This window comes from Ranitomeya variabilis, chromosome 6 (assembly GCF_051348905.1).
Source record: "Ranitomeya variabilis isolate aRanVar5 chromosome 6, aRanVar5.hap1, whole genome shotgun sequence".
NCBI lineage: Eukaryota > Metazoa > Chordata > Amphibia > Anura > Dendrobatidae > Ranitomeya > Ranitomeya variabilis.
The window spans coordinates 87,782,219-87,804,405 of record NC_135237.1 but is presented as its reverse complement, the minus strand read 5'-3'; the positions used below and the strand labels follow the sequence as shown (position 1 = coordinate 87,804,405).

At 44.6% G+C, this 22,187-nt stretch overlaps 1 protein-coding gene across 1 annotated transcript; it reads left to right on the top strand.

Annotated features, from left to right (window-relative positions):
* The first annotated feature begins 902 nt into the window (after window positions 1-902).
* Window positions 903-21,579, top strand: TOMM7 (translocase of outer mitochondrial membrane 7). Its single transcript, XM_077268745.1, has 3 exons — window positions 903-1,072; window positions 8,108-8,156; window positions 21,395-21,579. Exons 1-3 carry the CDS (start codon window positions 970-972, stop codon window positions 21,408-21,410), a joined length of 168 nt encoding a protein of 55 aa, XP_077124860.1. The 5' UTR covers window positions 903-969; the 3' UTR covers window positions 21,411-21,579.
* The last annotated feature ends 608 nt before the right edge of the window (window positions 21,580-22,187 follow it).

Sequence of the window (22,187 nt, the reverse complement as noted above, 5' to 3'; positions counted from 1 at the left end):
CCCTGGGGTGGCTTTTCCCTAGACCTGCTTTCCCCAGGTCCTGCTTTTCTCCAGAGCCGCTGTTCCCCAGGTCTGCTTTCCCCAGGGCTTGCTTTTCTCCTGAGCTGCTGTTTCCCAGTGCTGCTTTTCCCCAAGAAGGCTGTTTCCCAGGGCCGCTTTTCTCCAAAGCCACTTTTCCGTAGGACTTATTTCCCCAGGGCGGCTTTTCCACGGGCCACTTTTCCACGGGCCGCTTTTCCCCAGGGTGGCTTTTCCCCAGGACCACTTTTCCTAGGGCCGCTTTTCCCCAGGGCGGCTTTTCCCCAGGGCCACTTTTCCGTAGGACCTATTTCCCCAGGGCGGCTTTTCTCCGGGCAACTTTTCCTAGTGCCGCTTTTCCCCAGGGCCACTTTTACATAGGGCATTTTTCCCCAGGGCGGCTTTTTCCCAGGGCGGCTTTTTCCCGGGGCCGCTTTTCCCCAGGGTGTCTTTACCCCAGTGCCACTTTTCCCCAGGGCATCTTTTCTCTGGGGCCTCTTTCCCCAGGATGGCTTTTCCCCAGGGCCGTTTTTCCCCAGTGCCGCTATTCCCCAGGGCTCTTTTCCCCAGGGCCGCTGACTGCTTAGCTGATGAGCCTGGATCAGAGGATCTTCTCCATTGACAAATTGAGCTGATTATACTAAGAAATACTGTAAATAAATATTTATCAGTATCTTGTTTATTCATTTTTAATCAATTTAATACATTTAGATCACAATTTCCAGTGAGCAGGAAATGCACAGTGCTATCCGCGCGCAGCTCACGAGTGGACATACAGTAGTATCGTGGGCTTTTTCCCCCGCATGAACTTTTCACCCCGGAGCGCTAGGTGGCGCTGTAGCACAAGACGTTGGCCGCGTCCTCTGCTCCTGTACCGCGGCGCTCGTGGTTGTGCACACTTCCGCTCCGGCCGCTTCCTTCCTGCTGTCTCTCGTGCCCTCTGCAGCAGCCATGCCTGAACTCAGCAAGGAAGCCAAGCAGCGCCTGCAGAAGGTGTTCAAGTGCGGACAGTTCACGATCCGCTGGGGCTTCATCCCCCTCGTCCTGTATTTAGGTCAGTAGTCACCTCTGTCTCCCCGCGGCTGCTGGGGAACTGTAAGTCCCAGCCTGCCTGTGTGCTGGCAGTGTCATACGCCGGTATTCGGCTCACATTTTCAACCATAAATATGGCCTGTGCCTTCTAATTCGCGCAGCAGTGCAGTAAAGCGAGACCCAGTGTTTTCCTGTCCGGCCCTTTGGTGCAGTTGTGTTGATGGCTGCAGTCTGCTCTGCATACAGGTAATCTATGGAGGCTGCTATGCCAGAGCCTCTGAGTGGTGGCGCTGCAGAGCCCAGTTCTGAGGTGATGTGTCCCCTGCACAGAGTATGGGGTTGTGGGAACATCGCTGTGTAGGAACTAGTGAGGGAGTAATGACATATATATATCTCTATCTCATAGGTCGTGTCCCTGCACTTCATGCGGGCTCCAGTGCTGAGCTCACGTTTTCCAGCACGTCAGCTGATTTGATCAGCTGTTATGTGCCCCTAACAGCTGCGGGTGAAATCGCGACCTACGTGCGGCTGCTAACATGTTAAGTGCCGCTGTCAATCTCTGACAGTGGCATTTAACATGCTCACGCCAGAAGTGCGGTACGAACCCCGCCCATTGTTGCCTGTTTCACATGACCGCTGGTGACTGAATCGCTATGAGCACCACCCCCGGCTGCTGCTTGCCATCCGAAGGGTCATCCACGTCCCCGTGCATCAACTCGCGCCTGCGTTTAAATATCGAGTCGTGCCTGCGCAGTATGCTTTGCCCAACTGCGGGCAAAGCCAAAAAACAGAAGTTTGCATGTACTGCGCATGTATTTCTGGCTCATGTATCGTAACTACTTCCATGTTTGCCAGCACATGCGCACTTCTGATTTTAGGCTTTGGCCGCATTTGGACAAAGCATACTGTGCAGGCGCAAGACGTGATATTGCTGCGCAGGCGCGAGATGTTGCTCAGCGATGTGGATCACGCAGGAGGATGGTGTGCAGCAGTCGGGGCAAGGGATGGAGAGGCCCGAAGCAACACTCGTCGGATCAAGAAGATTACCATGCAGCCCTGAAGAAACTAAAAAGGTTTTTCGGGGGTATAAAGGAGGAATCGGAGGGTTATATAAGGATTTAGGGAATAAAGTGCAGACGCTGAATAAGGTTATATTTTTAACTATGTCACAAAATTGGTGACAGGTTCCCTTTAATTCATCTCATACAGGCGTGCCAGACCTGTCATGTCACTCTCCATTAGGAGAAAACTTACCCATTAGATCCCAGTCTTAGCCTCTCACCCAGCCAAATCAGATCACATACTTTGCACTGAGGAGGAGCAATACCCCAAAACACCGTGTCTGCAATTTGAGATTCTGATGTGGCTTTTAAGTCATGTTGCAAGGCTCGTTAGTGACTTGTAGGATCTCTGCTTCCAACTGCTGGTATGAAGATTCGTAACCAATGTGACTAATGACCAACATGTACTAAAATTGTAATGTATTGTCACATCAGACGTTCACCATGAGCTTTGATCAGTGGTGGACTAACCATCAGCATACTTGTCTGCCACTAGAGCCTTGTATATTTTCTGTGATAATACTTTGCTACATGCAGTGATGTAAGGCTGTGTGTACATGTAGCGTTTTTGCTGCGTTTTTTCAGTGCAGATTTGGCACAATCTGAAGGGTTTCCTGATGCCAGCAAAGTGAATAAGGATCCTGAAGTGTCATGCACATGTTGCTTATTTGTGACTTGCAGATATAAATCTACAGCATATCAATTCTTTCAGTGTTTTTGCTGCAGATTTTATCCATACTAATGAATGGGGAAAAATCTGCACCAAAAACGCATGTAAAAAAAACCCACAGCAAAAACACATGCTTTTCCTGCCAAGAGATGCAGAAGTTTCTGCACCAAACACATAATGTGTGCACATCCCCTAACGATCCTGGACTGGCTCGGGTTCTGCATTTTGTATATAAATAATAGGGTCTGGATAACCCCTTTCCTTCTACTGGTGAGAAGAAGAGGCATCACTGATCCATCTACTTCCACCTACTGTCATGGAAAACTGAACTGGCTAGTAAGCGGGAAGAAGTTTTCTTGCAGACGTTTGCAAAATGTGTTAGAATATAGAAGTGGTGAATGAAATGGAGAAATTGAAGTTTATATGAAGAATGAAAGTAATGAAAAGTGACCTTTTCCAACCAAGTACCGGTAGTCTATGTATGTGTCTGCGATTGACAGCACCATGTACATATGATAATACAGTTGGGTTTGCAATGAATAAAGAGTTTACCTTCTGCAGAATGGTGAAACCGGTCAAATCCTATGACCTGGTAATAGTAGGACATCAAGAGAATGTGCAAATTAATCCATGATGCCATCATGACTTACCAAATGAGGTACACAGAAGGCATCATTGGACCTTCTCAGTGATGGGACTGTTTATTGGGGGATAGAGGGAGGTTAATCTCAACATTTTCTATATTTTACACAAAATAGCAAATTGTGGGGTTAAGGTTCAAAAAGTAGAATGATTGTAATGTATTTCAGACTCCTTAGTCTGTTCTCAGCGGATTATCAGGTACATGCGTCACTAAAGGAAGACATTTAGCGACTCGGCAAAAATAATTCTTTTATAATCTGGGGAGGTCCGCATAAAATAGTCCTGTTTCCATGATGAAAACTGTGGTAAAGACTAGAGGTGAGCAAATTTGCTCGGGCTCCCTCTTATTCGGCAAGCTATAGCGCTTGCAGAGGGAACATGGCTTCATGGATCGCGCCGGCCGATCAGCACCGCTGCTGCATGTGTCGCGGCTGTGTCAGTCACAACACATGCATGGAGAGCCCAACAAACAGGCTCTCCATGCATGTGTTGTGACTGTGACATAGCTGCGGCGCATGTAGCTGTGGTGCTGATCGGCCGGCGCGATCCATGAAGCCATGCTCCCTCTGCAATTTGTGTTTGGTTAAGCAGCACTAAATAGACTATGTTGGTGAAGTGAGAAAAATATAGGCAAAAAATAAATTTATGGGATATAATAGCTAAAAATTGGCATCTGTATTCCCCCATTTGCGGTGAAGCCCCTAGAAATTTCTGGTGCAAGCAATTCCCTTTATAAGTCACATGCTTAGTGAAAGGAAGTCCACCTGTGTGCAATGTGTCTCATATTCTGTCAGTATATGCACTACCTTTTCTGAAAGGCCACAGAGGCTGCAACGCCATTAAGCAAGAGGCACCGCTAACCAAACAACGCTGTGTAGACCAAGGAGATCTCCAAACAAGTCAAGGACAAAGTTGTTGAGAAGTACAAGTCAGGGTTGTGTTATAAGGGTATGTGCACACGTAGATGGAACCTCTGTTTTTATAAATCTGCAGGTAAAAAGCACTGCGTTTTACCTGTGGATTTACAGCGGATTTTATGGGTTTTTTTTGTGTGGATTCCACCTGCGGTTTTACACCTGCAGATTCCTATAATGGAGCAGGTGTAAACCGCTGCAGAATCCGCACAAAGAATGAACATGCGCGGAATAAACAACGCAGCGTTTCCACGCATTTTTTTCCCGCAGCAGGTGCACTGCAGATTTTGTTTTCCATAGGTTTACATGGTACTGTAAAGTCATGGAAAATGGCTGCGAATCCGCAGCGTCAAAACAGCTGCAGATCCACAGCAAAATCCGCAACGTGTGCACATACCCTAAAAAAACAAAGCCCAATCTCTGTTAATCCCCTGGGAAACCATCAAATCCATTATCAAATGTAAAGAACATGGTACCACAACAACCCTGCCAAGGAAAGGCCGCCCACCAAAACTCTCAGCCCGCCAAGAAGATCATTAATCAGAGAGGCAGCACAGAGACCAAAGGTCTCCGTGAAGGAGCTGCAGAGTTCTCAAGTAGAGACTTGAGTATGTGTCCATACAGCCACAACAAGTGGTACACTCTATAGAGGTGGGCTTTATGGAAGAGTAGGCAGAAAAAAGCCTTTACTTACACACAAAAATTGTAAGTCTTGTTTTGAGTTTGCTAAAAGACCTGTGGAGGCTCCTCAAATGTATGGAGCAAGGTGCTCTGGTCAATATTGAACTTTTTAGCCAACAAGGTACACGCCATGTCTGGCGCCAATCCAGCGCAGCTCATCACCCCAAGAAAACCATCCCCACAGTGAAACGTGATGGAAGCATCATGCTCTGGGGATGTTTTTTCGCCAGCAGGGACAGGGAAAATGGTCCGAGTCGAGGAGAAGATGGATGGTGCGAAATACAGCGATATTCTTCAGCAGAACCTATTTGTCAGTGATTTGAGACTGGGGCGGAGGTTCACCTTTCAAGAAGACAATGATCCAATACTTATACAAGCCACTGTAGAATATTCTATAATTTTAACTGGAGCTTTGTAAAAGGGATAGCCCAGTCTGCAGATATTATCACCTACCCAATGGTTAGTGCTAATTGATAATTTGTCGGTATTCTAGCACTCGCACTAATCACCCATGACTGAGGCCAGGAGGAGTTGTGCGGAGAGGCCCTTTGCATATGTGCCCTGCTGCTCCATTCACAGACTGTGGCCCTCATGAAGATGGCCAAGTGCTGTCCTCTGCTGTCATTGGCACGTCCATAGGTAATCGCTCTGTGGGGTCCATGCTGCTTCATTCAACACTCCCTGGCCACAGTTGATCGGGGTCCAAGCTGTGGTGGGAGATAATTTTTTTGTTTTTGTGTAATCCGTGTTTGTGGCTTTGCGTGAAAATCTCTTTATTTCTTTACTTTCTAATATTTGGTGATGAAATACAGTATTCATAAATTACAGCTGTAAAATTGTATCTTGTGAGACCGACACCTATGTAAAAATGACCACTTGTATAGTGGATAACAAATAGTTTCTGTAGACTGGAATACCCCTGTAAATGTGCATGTGGCAGCACTAAAGTACGGTAATTTCACGCTTTAGAAAGATAATTTATGGGCAGTTCATTTTTTTACCAAACTTTAGCTTTAGAAGAATTCAGAGGTTTCATTTTGAAAATGTGATAATACCACACTTCATGCCTTCCTTTCCCGGCATATGCTTTTTCAGTTCTCTCGTGTATAAACCGTAAATTACCAGCATGACCAAGACCGAGTTGAGAAAAAAAAAGATTAAAACTGTATTATTTCCAAAGGGGTTACAAAAAGCCATTTTTGCAGCCTTTGGACTCAGTCAGTCCACACGGGGGGCAATTGTATTCATATTAAGAGAAGTAGAGCTAAGTTACCCCTCAGACATAGTCACACCTGAAGCTGGACTGCGAGCTCGCTGAGGGACCATGTTACATGTTGTGTACTGAAGTCAATGGAGACGAGAAGGGTGGTAGCAGAGGGAGGCACAGATTGGTGTTGTTTTCTAGTAAGTGTTTATCCTAGAGCTGGATTCACCACTACCCTGTTCAGTACTGCTGTATAATGTCCTGAATGCTGCTGCTTCTGAACATATGACACAAATAGACAAGAAAACAGGAATCCCTCAAGTCTCTGGTAATGTATAGGAGACATTATTGAGCCAGTGGTGGAGACTATCTGCAAATACAACTGAGAAAGCTCATATAGAGGAGAAAAATGCTGAGATACAAGACAAATAAGGAGCAGTGTTTCAACAGTCGCCTGAAATGACTGGTACACTTGAATCCTGAGTCCATACTAAGTGTTCACATAGTGTGAATAATGAGTGGCATTGTGCTGCATAGCCATAAAGCAAGCTGCAAAACTGCAGGTGGCTTACAGCAGATTATGACTGCTCCACAGCAAGGAAGAGAAGGCGCATGTTGGTTACATCTTCCAGCCATACCTCTCTTTCATAAGCGCACTGATCTGGATGGCAGAGCCGGGATAAAGTGCTTCCAGCCGACCGAGACCAATCACCGGTGTAGACTATAGAGATCTAAGTGAAATTGAGTAGTGCCATGCAGACAGTTTTAGGATTGTGACTGCCAGAAACCAGAAGGGAAGAGTTTTATTGAGATCTTGGACCAACCAGCTTCTAGTGATATGTCACCTAGGCTACGTTCACATTTGCGTTGTTGGGCGCAGCGTCGCCGACGCATGCGTCATGCGCCCCTATCTTTAACATGGGGGGCGCATGGACATGCATAGGTATGCGTTGTACTGCGTTTTACAACACATGCGTCATATAGACGCACAACACAGGGCGCAGGGGACACTACTTGTAGCGTTTTCCCTGCGCCGAAAGTCCCGATCTGTAGGATCTTATGACAGCGCATGCGTCGCAAAACGCTGCGTTGTGTACATGCGTCGTTGGTGGCGTCGCGTCGCCGACGCTGCGCCCAAAAACGCAAATGTGAACGTAGCCCTACTTGGCTACTTGCTGTAATTTTGATAAAATGACTTCTCCATGTAGTTCACCATACTTCTCAGCTTCACCACAGGCTGGCCGCTTTCTGCCTATGCACAGAATACACAGAAAGCTGCCAATAAGTGGTGTGAGTGGGGTTATACAGAGCTCAGCATTAGAGGACTGCTATCTGCAGCAGAGAAAACGGCCCAGTAACAGATTCCTGTTTATTAGGGAGAGGGCCACAGCCATTTCAGCCCAAAATTCCTATGTCACATAGACATTTCCCATCCCTATGTTACATCTGCTGGCCGGGCAGCGAGTGCAACTGTACTGCCCAGGTATAAAAGATTTCTCTGGGAAGCTGCAGAAATACTCCAAACCTCTAGTAGGATTCTAGCAGCTAGAAGTTTAGTCTGCTAGAATACATGTTGTTTTTTTGGGCCAACAATGTCCTACAAGAACTCTCACCAGGTATAACAACTTACTGTCATACTGTACATGATTACTATACTCCCTGGGGGCATTCACAGGGGGATAGGAAAAGCTGACTAGTTATAAAGTACTGATCAAGTACGGTATATTGGTTAGAAATGCTCAGATTTTGGCCAATCACATGACAAATAATCACATTAATCAGACGATTTGGCAAATAGTATTGTCACATGTGCATTGAATAATACATTTTATGTGTCAGTTGGGTAGATTATGTAAAATCTTATAGCCTATTTTTTTTCTTCTAGGCTTCAAGAGGGGAGCAGACCCCGGCATGCCTGAACCCAGCGTACTAAGGTAACGTAGTGCACAGCCGTGCATGTCACGTTGCAATATTTGCTAATATCACTTGTCTTGTTCTACTGATTAACCCTATAATGCCATTGGTTATGTTTACAGCTGTGGTGCTCAGTAGTGTGAGGCGGGTATAAGAGCGTGGTTTGCTGCATGCGTAGAAAGTGTCAGCTGTATATTAATCATAGAATGTACGTCCGCAAGGACAGGGTCCTCTCCCCTCTGTACCAGTCTGTCACTGTAAACTTGTTTACTGTAAACGATATCTACAACTCTGTATGTAACCCCTTCTCATGTACAGCACCATGGAATTAATGGTGCTATATAAATAAATAATAATAATAATAATTAAAGCTGCATTGACTGCATTACTGAAATATTGCGGTCCATTGTGTGTGAACAACACCATTTTAATTCCCCCCCTAGTCGGACTTAAAGGGGTGGTTCGATATCTTTAATGCCCTTTCTAAATATCTATCTTGAAGCCCCTAACCACATTTGTAATTTGCTTTATTATAGCATTCCCTACATTGCAAATAGCTATAGTTATTTTTTTTCTTTTCATCCTGTGATGTTTCGTTTGAGAGGCGTCTCCAAATTGGACGTAACGCAAAGATGGCCCTGTAGTCACTTCTCCGCACGTTCTATCACCCCTTTCTGAAACATCTTTGTCTCTGTTGTCCCCAGAGGACTTCATGTTTCAGGGGTATGATGGAGAAGTGACCGCTGCAACACTTCATTTGTGTCTGTTGCCCACATTTTCAGTGGCTGCAACTACAGTCCTTACTTCTGTCTCCGCTATCTCTTTTTCTCTGAAATGACACGTTATCAGGGGACGGAGACAGAAGCTGCTATGCAATAACATCTTGGGCACCATTGTTTTCCATGGGAATATTTCAGACATGCACTGTTTTTAATAAGTAGCTGCACGCGGATTAGCCCCATTAACTAACCCACAGGAGCATAAAGTGCCCCAGGAATACTAGGTCCCGAATCATATTTTAGCTGCAGATTTCAGGGCAAATACATGACATTTACTTTGTATGTCTACAGTTCTGGGGATCAGTAGAAATCATACTCTGAAGAGATTCTGCTGAATGTGTCTAATTAAAAGAACTCACATCGCAGTCTCATCCAGCCATTGTTGGCTAAAGGGATCTGTCAAATACATGGTCACTTTATCTATTCTCTAATATTCTGAGTGTTGCCCGAAACTATAAAATGTAGGTGAAAATGATGGTTTAGAAATATCCCTTTTTTTTTTTTTTATTCGATTTGGGCATTTATCAATTTGCAGAACCCATTTATTTGCATCAGGAGCTTCCTTCCCTGCCTCTTCATTCGTCTCCACTGGAGGTTTCCCTGACCGCTGTTTTGGTTTCGCAAATTCAACTTGTAATTTCTAACAATAGCTGAAAGCTGCATTCACCGTGTCACAGAGGATGTTGCACAATGCAATTCTCTTATAACACATCCTATTCGACATCTAATATCCCTTATAAATGGAAACTCAAACATTTCACAAGATGTCAACAAATGACTTTTTTCCTTCAGATTTTCCATTGAGGGTATGTCCCCACGGTCAGTAATGGGCAGCGCTTTGGACATGGCATATGTCCTCTGCGTCCAAAGCGCTGCCAGCTATTGAACCTAGGTGATTCAGCATGTGTTCATTGAACCTTGCGGATTCACCACTTCCAATACATTGTACGGGTGAGATCTCTCTTGCGGAGACTCGTCTTAATCGTCTCGTCTTTTATCTGTCTTAATAGATTTAAAGCATTTTCATCTGTCTTAAAGTCAGAAAATAAAATTTACTCCTTTCAAGATCTGGCTTTAGTATTAATACATATGTCTAAAATTGATATCTATGCTCTCACCTAAACATTGGCACTTTGAATCCTTGGTAGGCACTGTGTATAAAGTAGAGTCTGTGTAGTTTGTGACTTTGATTACTCGCTGCCTATATGCTGAACATATTCTTCTAGAGGACTATACAACCAGAGGAGCAGAAAAACCACGGCTCCCACTGAAATGTTTATTGGTGTGCAATTATCTAAATGTGTTAACGGTTCATCAAGAAACGACACATAGTCTATAGCAGTTTCCGATATCGCGCATTCTCACTGCCAGCCGGTCGATAGTGTTGTTATGCCATCATTAGTAGATACAGAAGTTTAAAACCAAGAAAGAAAACAAAATAAACACCTGCAGTTTGAATATATTCAAAAAGCAGAATATAATAAAGGCAGATTACAAAATTATAAAATCAGAAATATGTGCAGCCTATAAAAAAGCACCTCTTGTCTTAGCAGTGGACACTGCAGACCCTCACACCGCACGGGTCCGCACATCTCCTCTATCCAGATGACTGATGAAGGTCAGGTATTGACCGAAAGGTCTCTTAATTTTCTGGAATTTCTTCATTCAATAAATAAGTTCTTGAATACACCTATATGAGTACCAAGTATTTCTACATTGCAGCTGACGGATTTAGTTATCCTACTTGTGCACCATCAGAATTCCAGAAGTGCCATGTTTTCCTAATTACTATAAGAAAGCAGACGAGTCATTGATCCCATACACAAGTCTTTTCTCACGCAGCCATACAAAATGATCAGTGCCCACATGTATAATCTCCCATCAGAGCAATATCTCGAAACTATCTGCTCTTAAATTGTTGATGCCTCTTTCATTTCTACACTTTTTGAATAAACTGTTTAACATTTCTGTGTGTGTATCACTAGTGATCGTTAATTGCAGTGTACTGATACATTTTGTTAGCATACAGTACAGACCAAAAGTTTGGTCACAACTTCTCATTTAAAGATTTTTCTGTATTTTCATGACTATGAAAATTGTACATTCACACTGAAGGCATCAAAACTATGAATTAACACATGTGGAATTATATACTTAACAAAACAGTGTGAAATAACTAAAAATATGTCTTATATTCAAGGTTCTTCAAAGTAGCCACCTTTTGCTTTGATGACTGCTTTGCACACTGTGATGGTGTGATATGCTATGTGGGTATCATTTTGTGTATATTTCTGTTTTGCTTGTTTTCATGGTGTTGAGTTGTTATTTGCCATCTGATATTCTCCCCACATTCCTGCACCGTTATCTCTCCACAGGGTCAGTGAATAAGGTTGTTTGCTAATATGCTAATGACAAATTGACCTAGCTTGTTGAGACAATGAGCCCCTGCGACCTTCCCCCTCCTGACCTGTGAATGAGGAGGGAGACTTAAGGTACCTTCACACGAAACGACATCGCTAGCGATCCGTGACGTTGCAGCGTCCTGGCTAGCGATATCGTTTCGTTTGACACGCAGCAGCGATCAGGATCCTGCTGTGATGTCGCTGGTCGCTGAATAAAGTCCAGAACTTTATTTGGTCGTCTGATCGCTGTGTATCGTTGTGTTTGAAAGCAAAAGCAACGATACCAGCGATGTTTTACACTGGTAACCAGGGTAAACATCGGGTTACCAAGCGCAGGGCCGCGCTTAGTAACCCGATGTTTACCCTGGTTACCAGCGTAAAAGTAAAAAAAACAAACACTACATACTCACCTGCGCGTCCCCCAGCGTCTGCTTCCTGACACTTACTGAGCGCCGGCCCTAAAGTGAAAGTGAAAGCACAGCGGTGACGTCACCGCTGTGCTGTTAGGGCCGGAGCTCAGTCAGTGTCAGGAAGCAGACGCTGGGGGACGCGCAGGTGAGCATGTACTGTTTGTTTTTTTTACTTTTACGCTGGTAACCAGGGTAAACATCGGGTTACTAAGCGCGGCCCTGCGCTTAGCAACGCGATGTTTACCCTGGTTACCCGGGGGCCTCGGCATCGTTGGTCGCTGGAGAGCGGTCTGTGTGACAGCTCTCCAGCGATCAAACAGCGACGCTGCAGCGATCGGCATCGTTGTCGCTATCGCTGCAGCGTCGCTTCGTGTGAAGGTACCTTTAAGGTACCTTCACACTAAACGACTTTGCAGCGATAACGACAGCGATCCGTGACGTTGCAGCGTCCTGGATAGCGATATCGTTGTGTTTGACACGCAGCAGCGATCTGGATCCTGCTGTGATATCGCTGGTCGTTGCTGAAAGTTCAGAACTTTATTTGGTCGTCAGATCGGCGTGTATCGTTGTGTTTGACATCAAAAGCAACGATGCCAGCAATGTTTTACAATGGTAACCAGGGTAAATATCGGGTTACTAAGCGCAGGGCCACGCTTAGTAACCCGATATTTACCCTGGTTACCATTGTAAAAGTAAAAAAAAAAACAGTACATACTCACCCTCTGATGTCTGTCACGTCCCCCAGCGTCCGCGCTGCTGCTCAGAGCTTCCTGCACTGAATGTGTCAGTGCCGGCCGTAAAGCAGAGCACAGCGGTGACGTCACCACTGCGCTCTGCTTTTACTTTATGGCCGGCACTCACAGTCAGTGCGGGAAGCTGACGGCGAGGGACGTGACACCGGAATGTGAGTATGTACTGTTTTTTTTTATTTACATTTACGATGGTAACCAGGGTAAACATTGGGTTACTAAGCGCGGCCCTGCGCTTAGTAACCCGATGTTTACCCTGGTTACCCGGGGACTTCGGCATCGTTGGTTGCTGGAGAGCTGTCTGTGTGACAGCTCTCCAGCGACAACACAACGACTTACTAACGATCACGGCCAGGTCGTATCGCTGGTCGTGATCGTTGGTAAATCGTTTAGTGTAACGGTACCCTTAAAATATCAGGAACGTGAGACACAGATCAGTCTTGTTTGGAACTATGAAGTGAACACAGCACGTCAGAGAGAGAAAGAAGGGAATATGGACTGTTATCCTCTGTGCTAGATTGTTGGACTTTTATCCTGTAACGGAATTGCATTTGTGTTCTGGAATATTTTTATCCTTTGTGTGGTGGATTATATGGACCTTTCGTGTTTTTACCTAAATAAAGGTTCTGGAATTGTTCACTATTCTCTTGCTCTGTTGATTGTGTGATACCAGAGAAGGAACCTGTGACACACACTCTTGGCATTCTCTTGATGAGCTTCAAGAGGTAGTCACCGGGAATGGTCTTCCAACAATCTTGAAGGAGTTCCCAGAGATGCTTAGCACTTGTTGGCCCTTTTGCCTTCACTCTGCAGTCCAGCTTACCACAAACCATCTCGATTGGGTTCAGGTCTGGTGACTGTGGAGGCCAGGTCATCTGGTGTAGCACCCCATCACTCTCCTTGGTCAAATAGCCCTTACACAGCCTGGAGGTTTGTTTGGGGTCATTGCTTTGTTGGAAAATAAATGATGGTCCAACTAAATGCAAACTGGATGGAATAGCATGCCGCTGCAAGATGCTGTGGTAGCCATGCTGGTTCAGTATGCCTTCAATTTTGAATAAATCCCCAAGTGTCACCAGCAAATCACCCCCACACCATCACACCTTCTCCTCCATGCTTCACGGTGGGAACCAGGCATGTAGAGTCCATCCGTTCACCTTTTCTCCGTCACACAAAGACACGGTGGTTGGAACCAAATATCTAAAATTTGGACTCATCAGACCAAAGCACAGATTTCCACTGGTCTGATGTCCATTCCTTGTGTTCTTTAGCCCAAACAAGTCTCTTCTGCTTGTTGCCTGTCCTTAGCAGTGGTTTCCTAGCAGCTATTTTACCATGAAGGCCTGCTGCACAAAGTCTCTTAACAGTTGTTGTAGAGATGTGTCTGCTGCTAGAACTCTGTGTGGCATTGACCTGGTCTCCAGTCTGAGCTGCTGTTAACCTGCAATTTCTGAGGCTGGTGACTCGGATAAACTTATCCTCAGAAGCAGAGGTGACTCTTGGTTTTCCTTTCCTGGGGCGGTCCTCATGTGAGCCACTTTCTTTGTAGCGCTTGATGGTTTTTGCAACTGCACTTGGGGACACTTTCAGAGTTTTCCCAATTTTTCGGACTGACTGACCTTCATTTCTTAAAGTAGTGATGGCCACTCGTTTTTCTTTACTTAGCTGCTTTTTTCTTGCCATAATACAAATTCCATTCTATTCAGTAGGACTATCAGCTGTGTATCCACCAGACTTCTGCACAACACAACTGATGGTCCCAACACCATTTATAAGGCAAGAAATCCCACTTATTAAACCTGACAGGGTACACCTGTGTAGTGAAAACCATTCCCGGTGACTACCTCTTGAAGCTCATCAAGAGAATGCCAAGAGTGTGCAAAGCAGTCATCAAAGCAAAAGGTGGCTACTTTGAAGAACCTAGAATATAAGTCATAATTTCAGTTGTTTCACACTTTTTTGTTAAGTATATAATTCCACATGTGTTAATTCGTAGTTTTGATGCCTTCAGTGTGAATGTACAATTTTCATAGTCATGAAAATACAGAAAAATCTTTAAATGAGAAGGTGTCCAAACTTTTGGTCTGCACTGTACGTTTGTACACTGGCCAGGGCACATGTGCCTTTTATTAATACTACAGGGGGTGCTGGCCTTGTCCATATACACTACCATTCCAAATTTTTTAGGGTCACTTAGAAATTTCCTTATTTTTGAAAGAAAAGCACAGTTTTTTTTCCAATTGATGTTAAAGGGCCACTGTCACCCCCTCCAGCCGTTATAAACTAAAAGAGCCACCTTGTGCAGCAGTAATGCTGCATTCTAACAAGGTGGCTCTTTTAGTTTTAGGTTCAAGTATACCCCAAATAAAGCGTTTTTATACTTAGCCACAATTCCTGTCTCTAGCCAGGTAGGCGGGTCCTCACTCCCCAGTTTGACCAGCTCCTCTGCCGTCACTGCAATCTTCCTGCGCTTTCGGCGCCGCCCCCTCAGCGCTGTTATCTTTTCAAAACCGTTGCCTGCGCTGTGTACTGGTGTCCTGCGCAGACGCAGTAAGCCCAGCCCCGCACTATGTGTTATGCATTATGCACAGTGCGGGGCTGGGATTCCAAAGGTGGGTGGCCGCAATGCCCGCGCAGGGCGCAGTGTGCAAGCCTGGCTGGGATGTCAGACGGCCAGAGCTTACTGCGTCTGCGCAGGACACCAGTGCACAGCGCAGGCGCCGGTTTTGAAACGATAACAGCGCTGAGGGGGCAGCAGCCCATTCACTGCTCTCATCTATTGCCTGGGGGGGGGGTGTACTGTGTCTTTCGTTGGAATTAACCCCTTCCCGACCCATGACGCCACATAGGCGTCATGAAAGTCGGTGCCAATCCGACCCATGACGCCTATGTGGCGTCATGGAATGATCGCGTCCCTGCAGATCGGGTGAAAGGGTTAACTCCAATTTCACCCGATCTGCAGGGACAGGGGGAGTGGTACTTCAGCCCAGGGGGGGTGGCTTCACCCCCCCCCCATGGCTACGATCGCTCTGATTGGCTGTTTCACTTTCAACAGCCAATCAGAGCGATTTGTAATATTTCACTATGAAAACTGGTGAAATATTACAATCCAGCCATGGCCGATGCTGTAATATCATCGGCCATGGCTGGAAACCCTGATCTGCCCCCCCCCCACCGATCTCCTCCCTAGTCCTCCATCCTGTGCTCCGCTCCCCCCGTGCTCCGATCCCACCCCCCCGTGCTCCGATCCCCCCCCCCCTCATACTTACCGAGCCTCCCGGTGTCCGTCCGTCTTCTCCACGGGCGCCGCCATCTTCCAAAATGGCGGGCGCATGCGAAGTGCGCCCGCCGAATCGGCCGTCAGATTCGTTCCAGCTACATTTTGATCACTGTGATAAAACCTATCACAGTGATCAAAATAAAAAAAAATAGTAAATTAACTCCCCCTTTATCACCCCCATAGGTAGGGACAATAATAAAATAAAGAAAATATTTTTTTTTTCCACTAGGGTTAGAACTAGAGTTAGAACTAGGGTTAGGGTTAGGGGTAGGGTTAGGGGTAGGGTTAGAACTAGGGTTAGCGTTAGAATTAGGCTATGTGCACACGGGGCGGATTTGGCTACGGATCCGCAGCGGATTTGCCGCTGCGGGTTCGTAGCAGTGTTCCATCAGGTTTACAGTACCATGTAAACCTATGGAAAACCAAATCCGCTGTGCCCATGGTGCGGAAAATACAGCGCGGAAATGCTGCGTTGTATTTTCCGCAGCATGTCAATTCTTTGTGCGGATTTCGCAGCGTTTTACACCTGTTCCTCAATAGGAATCCGCAGGTGAAATCCGCATAAAAAACACTGGAAATCCGCGGTAAATCCGCAAGTAAAACGCAGTGCCTTTTACCTGCGGATTTTTCAAAAATGGTGCGGAAAAATCTCACACAAATCCGCAACGTGGGCACATAGCCTTAGAATTAGAGTTAGGGTTGGAATTAGGGCTAGGGTTGGAAATAGGGTTAAGAATAGGCTTGTGGTTAGGGTTATGGTTAGGGTTAGGGGTGTGTTGGGGTTAAAGTTGTGGTTAGGCTTGGGGTTAGGGTTAGTGTTGGGATTAGGGTTAGTGTTGGGATTAGGGTTGGGATTAGGGTTAGGGTTGTGGTTAGGGGTGTGTTGGGGTTAGGGTTGTGATTAGGGTTATGGCTAGAGTAGGGATTAGGGTTAGGGGTGTGTTGGGGTTAGTGTTGGTGTTAGAATTGAGGGGTTTCCACTGTTTAGGCACATCAGGGGTCTCCAAACGCAACATGGCGCCACCATTAATTCCAGCCAATCTTGCGTTCAAAAAGCCAAATGGTGCTCCCTCCCTTCCGAGCCCTGACGTGCGCCCCAAACAGTGGTTTACCCCCACATATGGGGTATCAGTGTACTCAGGACAAACTGGGCAACGACTATTGGGGTCCAATTTCTCCTGTTACCCTTGTGAAAATAAAAAATTGCTTGCTAAAACAACATTTTTGAGGAAACAAAAATGATTTTTTATTTTCACGGCTCTGCGTTGTAAACTTCTGTGAAGCACTTGAGGGTTCAAAGTGCTCACCACATATCTAGATAAGTTCCTTGGGGGGTCTAGTTTCCAAAATGGGGTCACTTGTGGGGGTTTCTACTGTTTAGGCACATCAGGGGCTCTGCAAACGTAACATGATGCCCGCAGACCATTCCAACAAAGTCTGCATTCCAAAACGTCACTACTTCCCTTCCGAGCCCTGGCATGTGCCCAAACAGTGGTTTTCCCCCACATATGGGGTATCAGCTTACTCAGGAGAAACTGGACAACAACTCTTGGGGTCAAATTTCTCCTGTTACCCTTGGGAAAATTAAAAAATTCTGGGCTAAAAAAATATTTTTGAGGAAAGAAAACACATTATTTTCACGGCTCTGCGTTATAAACTTCTGTGAAGCACTTGGGGGTTCAAAGTGCTCACCACACATCTAGATAAGTTCCCTTGGGGTTCTAGTTTCCAAAATGGGGTCACTTGTGGGGAGTTTCTACCGTTTAGGCACATCAGGGGCTCTGCAAACGCAACGTGACGCCCGCAGAGCATTCCATCAAAGTCTGCATTTCAAAACGTCACTACTTCCCTTCCGAACCCCCACGTGTGCCCAAACAGTGGTTTACCCCCACATATGGGGTATCAACGTACTCAGGAGAAACTGGACAACAACGTTTGGGGTCCAATTTCTCCTGTTACCCTTGGGAAAATAAAAAATTGTGGGCTAAAAAATCATTTTTGAGAAAAGAAAAATTATTTTTTATTTTCATGGCTCTGCGTTATAAACTTCTGTGAAGCACTTGGGGGTTCAAAGTGCTCAACACACATCTAGATTAGATCCTTGGGAGGTCTAGTTTCCAAAATGGGGTCACTTGTGGGGGAGCTCTAATGTTTAGGCACACAGGGGCTCTCTAAACGCGACAGAATGGTGTCACTTTTGGGTATTTTCAGCCATATAGAACCCTCAAACTGACTTCTAATGTGAGGTGGTCCCTAAAAAAAATGATTTTGATGTAAAAATGAGAAATCACTGGTCAAATTTTAACCCTTATAACTTCCTAGCAAAAAAAAAAATTTGTTTCCAAAATTGTGCTGATGTAAAGTAGACATGTGGGAAATGTTATTTATTAACTATTTTGTGTCACATAACTTTCTGGTTTAACAGAATAAAAATTCAAAATGTGAAAATTGCAAAATTTTCAAAATTTTCGCCAAATTTCCGTTTTTTTCACAAATAAACTCAGAAATTATCGACCTAAATTTACCACTAACATGAAGCCCAATATGTCACGAAATAACAGTCTCAGAACCGCTAGGATCCGTTGAAGTGTTCCTGAGTTATTACCTCATAAAGGGACACTGGTCAGAATTGCAAAAAACGGCCAGGTCATTAAGGTCAAAATAGGCTGGGTCATGAAGGGGTTAATGGACAGGAAATATGTAGGACACCAACTCCCACCATAATCCTAACTGTATCTCTCACATCTCGAAGTCTGAACTTTAGTTTGTGGATGTCGTTTATAACTTTGGCGCTTGTATGTCACAAGAAACAATCTGACTTTTGGCTTGTGTAATGCGGGAAGCCAAATTGTTTTAGTAACAGAAGACGTTCTTCCTCATGAATAATTGCATTACGACTGAAGCATCTGCATCTCAAGGCCCTCCATACACATTAGACTAATGTCTGCCGACTCTAATATCCACGGGTTCAGCCAACATTCCAATGTGTATGGGGACAAAACAAACCGATTGTTGAGGAAGATGTCGATTGGATATGTCAGTTTTCTGACTTCCGATCATATTGTTCACCCGGAAATAAGCCGCCGGCCAACATGTCAGGCATTGACTTTTTCATAAAGAACCCAGGAGCCTTTAGAACACTTCCCTGAAGGTCAGAAGAACATGCATTCTTGTGTGAGATGTAATGATAGACAGTCCTGGTCTCAGCCCTGATCTCTGAATTTACTGTGTAGAGTACAGCAGAGTGTGATTACAAGCACCTCTAGCTTTCATCTTGAGGGAGTACAGCAGAGCTAAATGTGATTACAAACAGTACTGCATACTGCAGCTCAAATTTCACAACACTGTCATCTCTGTCCCTCCCCCTATACTGACTTGCTCTTAGATGAAAGCTGGAGGTACTTGTAATCAGACTCCTCTTTGCTCTGTACCACACAGTAGCTGCAGAGATCAGGGAGGTCTATGATTACATTTCACATGAAAATGCATGTTCTACTTGCCTTCTGGGGGCATGGTGCCTCCTGTTTATGATTGGTCAACATCATGTAGTGGAAAAAAGTACATGCCCCAAAGATGAATCTCTGGCAACACCCCCTTGAACTTATATATTAATCTAAACTTTACAAGTTAATATCATGACAGATAATAATTAAAGAAAAAAGTTTAATTGAGCTCTGCAGCTTTTTAATAATGTATGCAGTTTGTATTATGAAATCTGGTGACTGATCTCTTTTTAAAGCACCGCTCAGATCATTTTTTTTTTTGAGTGGTGTCATTAGTGTATGTGTCCTGCCTCTAGTAATATACTTACCAGCTGCTACGGTCGACTTCTCGGTGCCGCTCTGGCCGTCTTCTGCAGGTTGTGACCTGCAGGATTGCTCCAGTGTTTGCTGGAAGTCACTTCTCAATGTAAGTCTATGAGAGCCAGGACAACGCTCTTGTATGCTTAAGTTGTGAACTTGTGACTGTTAGGTCAGTCAGGGGAGCTCCGGTCACAAGATGGCATAACAGGACCGGGAACAGCCGAAAATAATGGTTGACAAGTATTCTTCTAGGGGCAGGGAACTCTGGCGGTAGATTAAAAGTGGTGATGTGTTGCTTTAAAATGAATCTTTACTATTGGTGCCAATTTAGACTGATTTAAAATGAATTAACATTGATGGCCTATTTTAGGGTATAGAGTAAGGCATCAAAGTGTGATCAATTGAAAAGCACTACATAGTTTAAAATGACCCTCCACACCTTCACCCTATGCTCATCCTATGCTCACCCTATGACTGAAAAATAATCAGACATTATTCATGGACAGTAACCCTACCTGGTGCGCCCTCTATTTGCTTCTCATAGCTTCCTTTGCACAGACCAGCTTTTCTTTCGTACTTTCAAAATGGCCACGTAGTGACATGGGGAGTGTTAAGTCTGAACCACGTCTCCTTCTGCCTGTCCTGTGCTTTGGGCTAGGAAAGGCAGGGGAGGCATTGCGTATGCTTAGCACTGCGCTCCTCACTGCAGCAGCCACTTTGGAAGGAGAATGAAAGAAACTCCGAGCAGAGGGGGGGAACCGGAATTAAACGAAGGGCACCAGAAAGGATGACTCTCTCGGAGATAAATTTATGGTCACTTTTCAGGAACCGCGTGGAAGGTCGCTTTAATATTGCTGTTACTCAGTACCGTTTTAAAGTTCTGACGGGGTTGGAGCCACTGATCAATCAATGATGGCCTATTCTAGGATATAAATGTTGATTCCTGTAGAAACTGCCTTATGAGCCTTTTCCAAATATACACCGATTTACATTTTGCGCAGGAACTGCAAAAAAGGCAGAGGACAAAGCCTGTATCACTTCCCTCTGCTCATCCATAGATCAGGTCCATAAATTCTGACCAATATTGCAGCGTCACGGCAGGCCAACATTGGAAATGGTTTTCCCTAGTGCTGGATTTCTGGGTATTCTGCATCACTGGATGCCGGGATAGAGGTGTTTCATGGTACTAGATGTAGGTTTATGGCGCGTTCTCTTCAAGACCATCTCACCAGTGCCATAATTATGTCATTATTTGCCAGCTTCCTCATAACTGGTTACAAAATACGGAATTTTAAAAGTAAGCCAGGCTTTCTGCAACGAGAAGGGAACCTCTCCGCATTATTTACATTTAGCCATGACCTCATTATAGTGAGTGGTTTTGCATGAGTTTTTGCTGAGGATCTCTTTTTTTTTTCAGAAAACCCCACAACAAACAGAAGTAAATGGAATCCCTTGATTTGTAGTGTCACTTCTAAAGAGAAGTGAAGGGGAATTTGATTCCGAAGCTGCCGATTTGCTGATGTCACATTGTTTTACGAATATTGCATTGAAACCCTTAAAATCTTTCCCCATTATGACGAGAACTTGTGTAGGCAGCACATTTATGGCTCATTTAGACGAACGTGTTAATCGTCCATATGCAAAACTGGTATCCTATAGACGGCAAACTGAGCAATGCAGCCAATGTGCTAGATCACAAGAACGATGGTCGGCACTTGTAAAATTCAGCATGTCCTACTCAGCTCTGTATTCTGAATCAGACTCGCCCATTATAAGTCAGTGGGGGCTTAAACGACCGATCATACATAATAACAATACATTATGTTCTCTTCTAGTTTATTATGGGGCTGAAGACTTTGGCATCACAGACACCTGAAGCAAGAAAACCAAGTGCCGAAGAGGAAAGTTAACATCAGTGACCAATATAAGCTGTGGGCGATTCTACTGACTTATATGGCCTGGATCTGTGACTTGGCTTCGTACAAGTTATTTTCATGCAGTAAAGTGTCCCGAAGAAGCAGCTGAAGTGTGAAAACTTTTATATATATATATATATATATATATATATATATATATATATATATATATATATATATATATATATATATATATATATATATATTATTTAAACATTTTTTCCCCTGCTGTACATTTCTTTCTAAATGTAGCCTTGAGCATTGTATTGTAATTCTGAATAGTAATAAAGAATGCCAGTGTTGCAGGAATAATGCTATGTGCAAAAACGAAAAAAGGGAGACGTTCCCAAGTGAAACACAATTACCGGTAGATTAAGAGAAGAGAAATATGTCTGTGCTCACCTATGTTTTTAGCATCGCACAATTCTGTATTCGCTGGCTGCCTCTGTATCTGAATCTCCCTGAATTGGGGTGCTGCTGGTAACGCCGATGAATTCCAGTAGTAGTTCTGCCAGGCGCTGTCCGCAGGTATTACCGTATCAGAATGTGTAGAGCTTTATTCTTTTCTCAAATTAGCATCTTTCTTAATTGCAAAAAAGTAAAACAAACGACTTCAATAAAGTATTAAAATTGCTAAGCTAACGCGTTTTACACTCTGAACCAAAGTCTTCATCAGGTAAAAAGCACCATGATGAAAGAATAACTTATATTC

Excerpts from the sequence above, each read along its gene's own strand:
- TOMM7 (XM_077268745.1), top strand. The coding sequence starts at position 970 with ATGCCTGAACTCAGCAAGGAAGCCAAGCAGCGCCTGCAGAAGGTGTTC. Across the intron at positions 1,073-8,107 it reads CCCCCTCGTCCTGTATTTAG|GCTTCAAGAGGGGAGCAGAC; the intron begins GTCAGTAGTCAC and ends TTTTTCTTCTAG.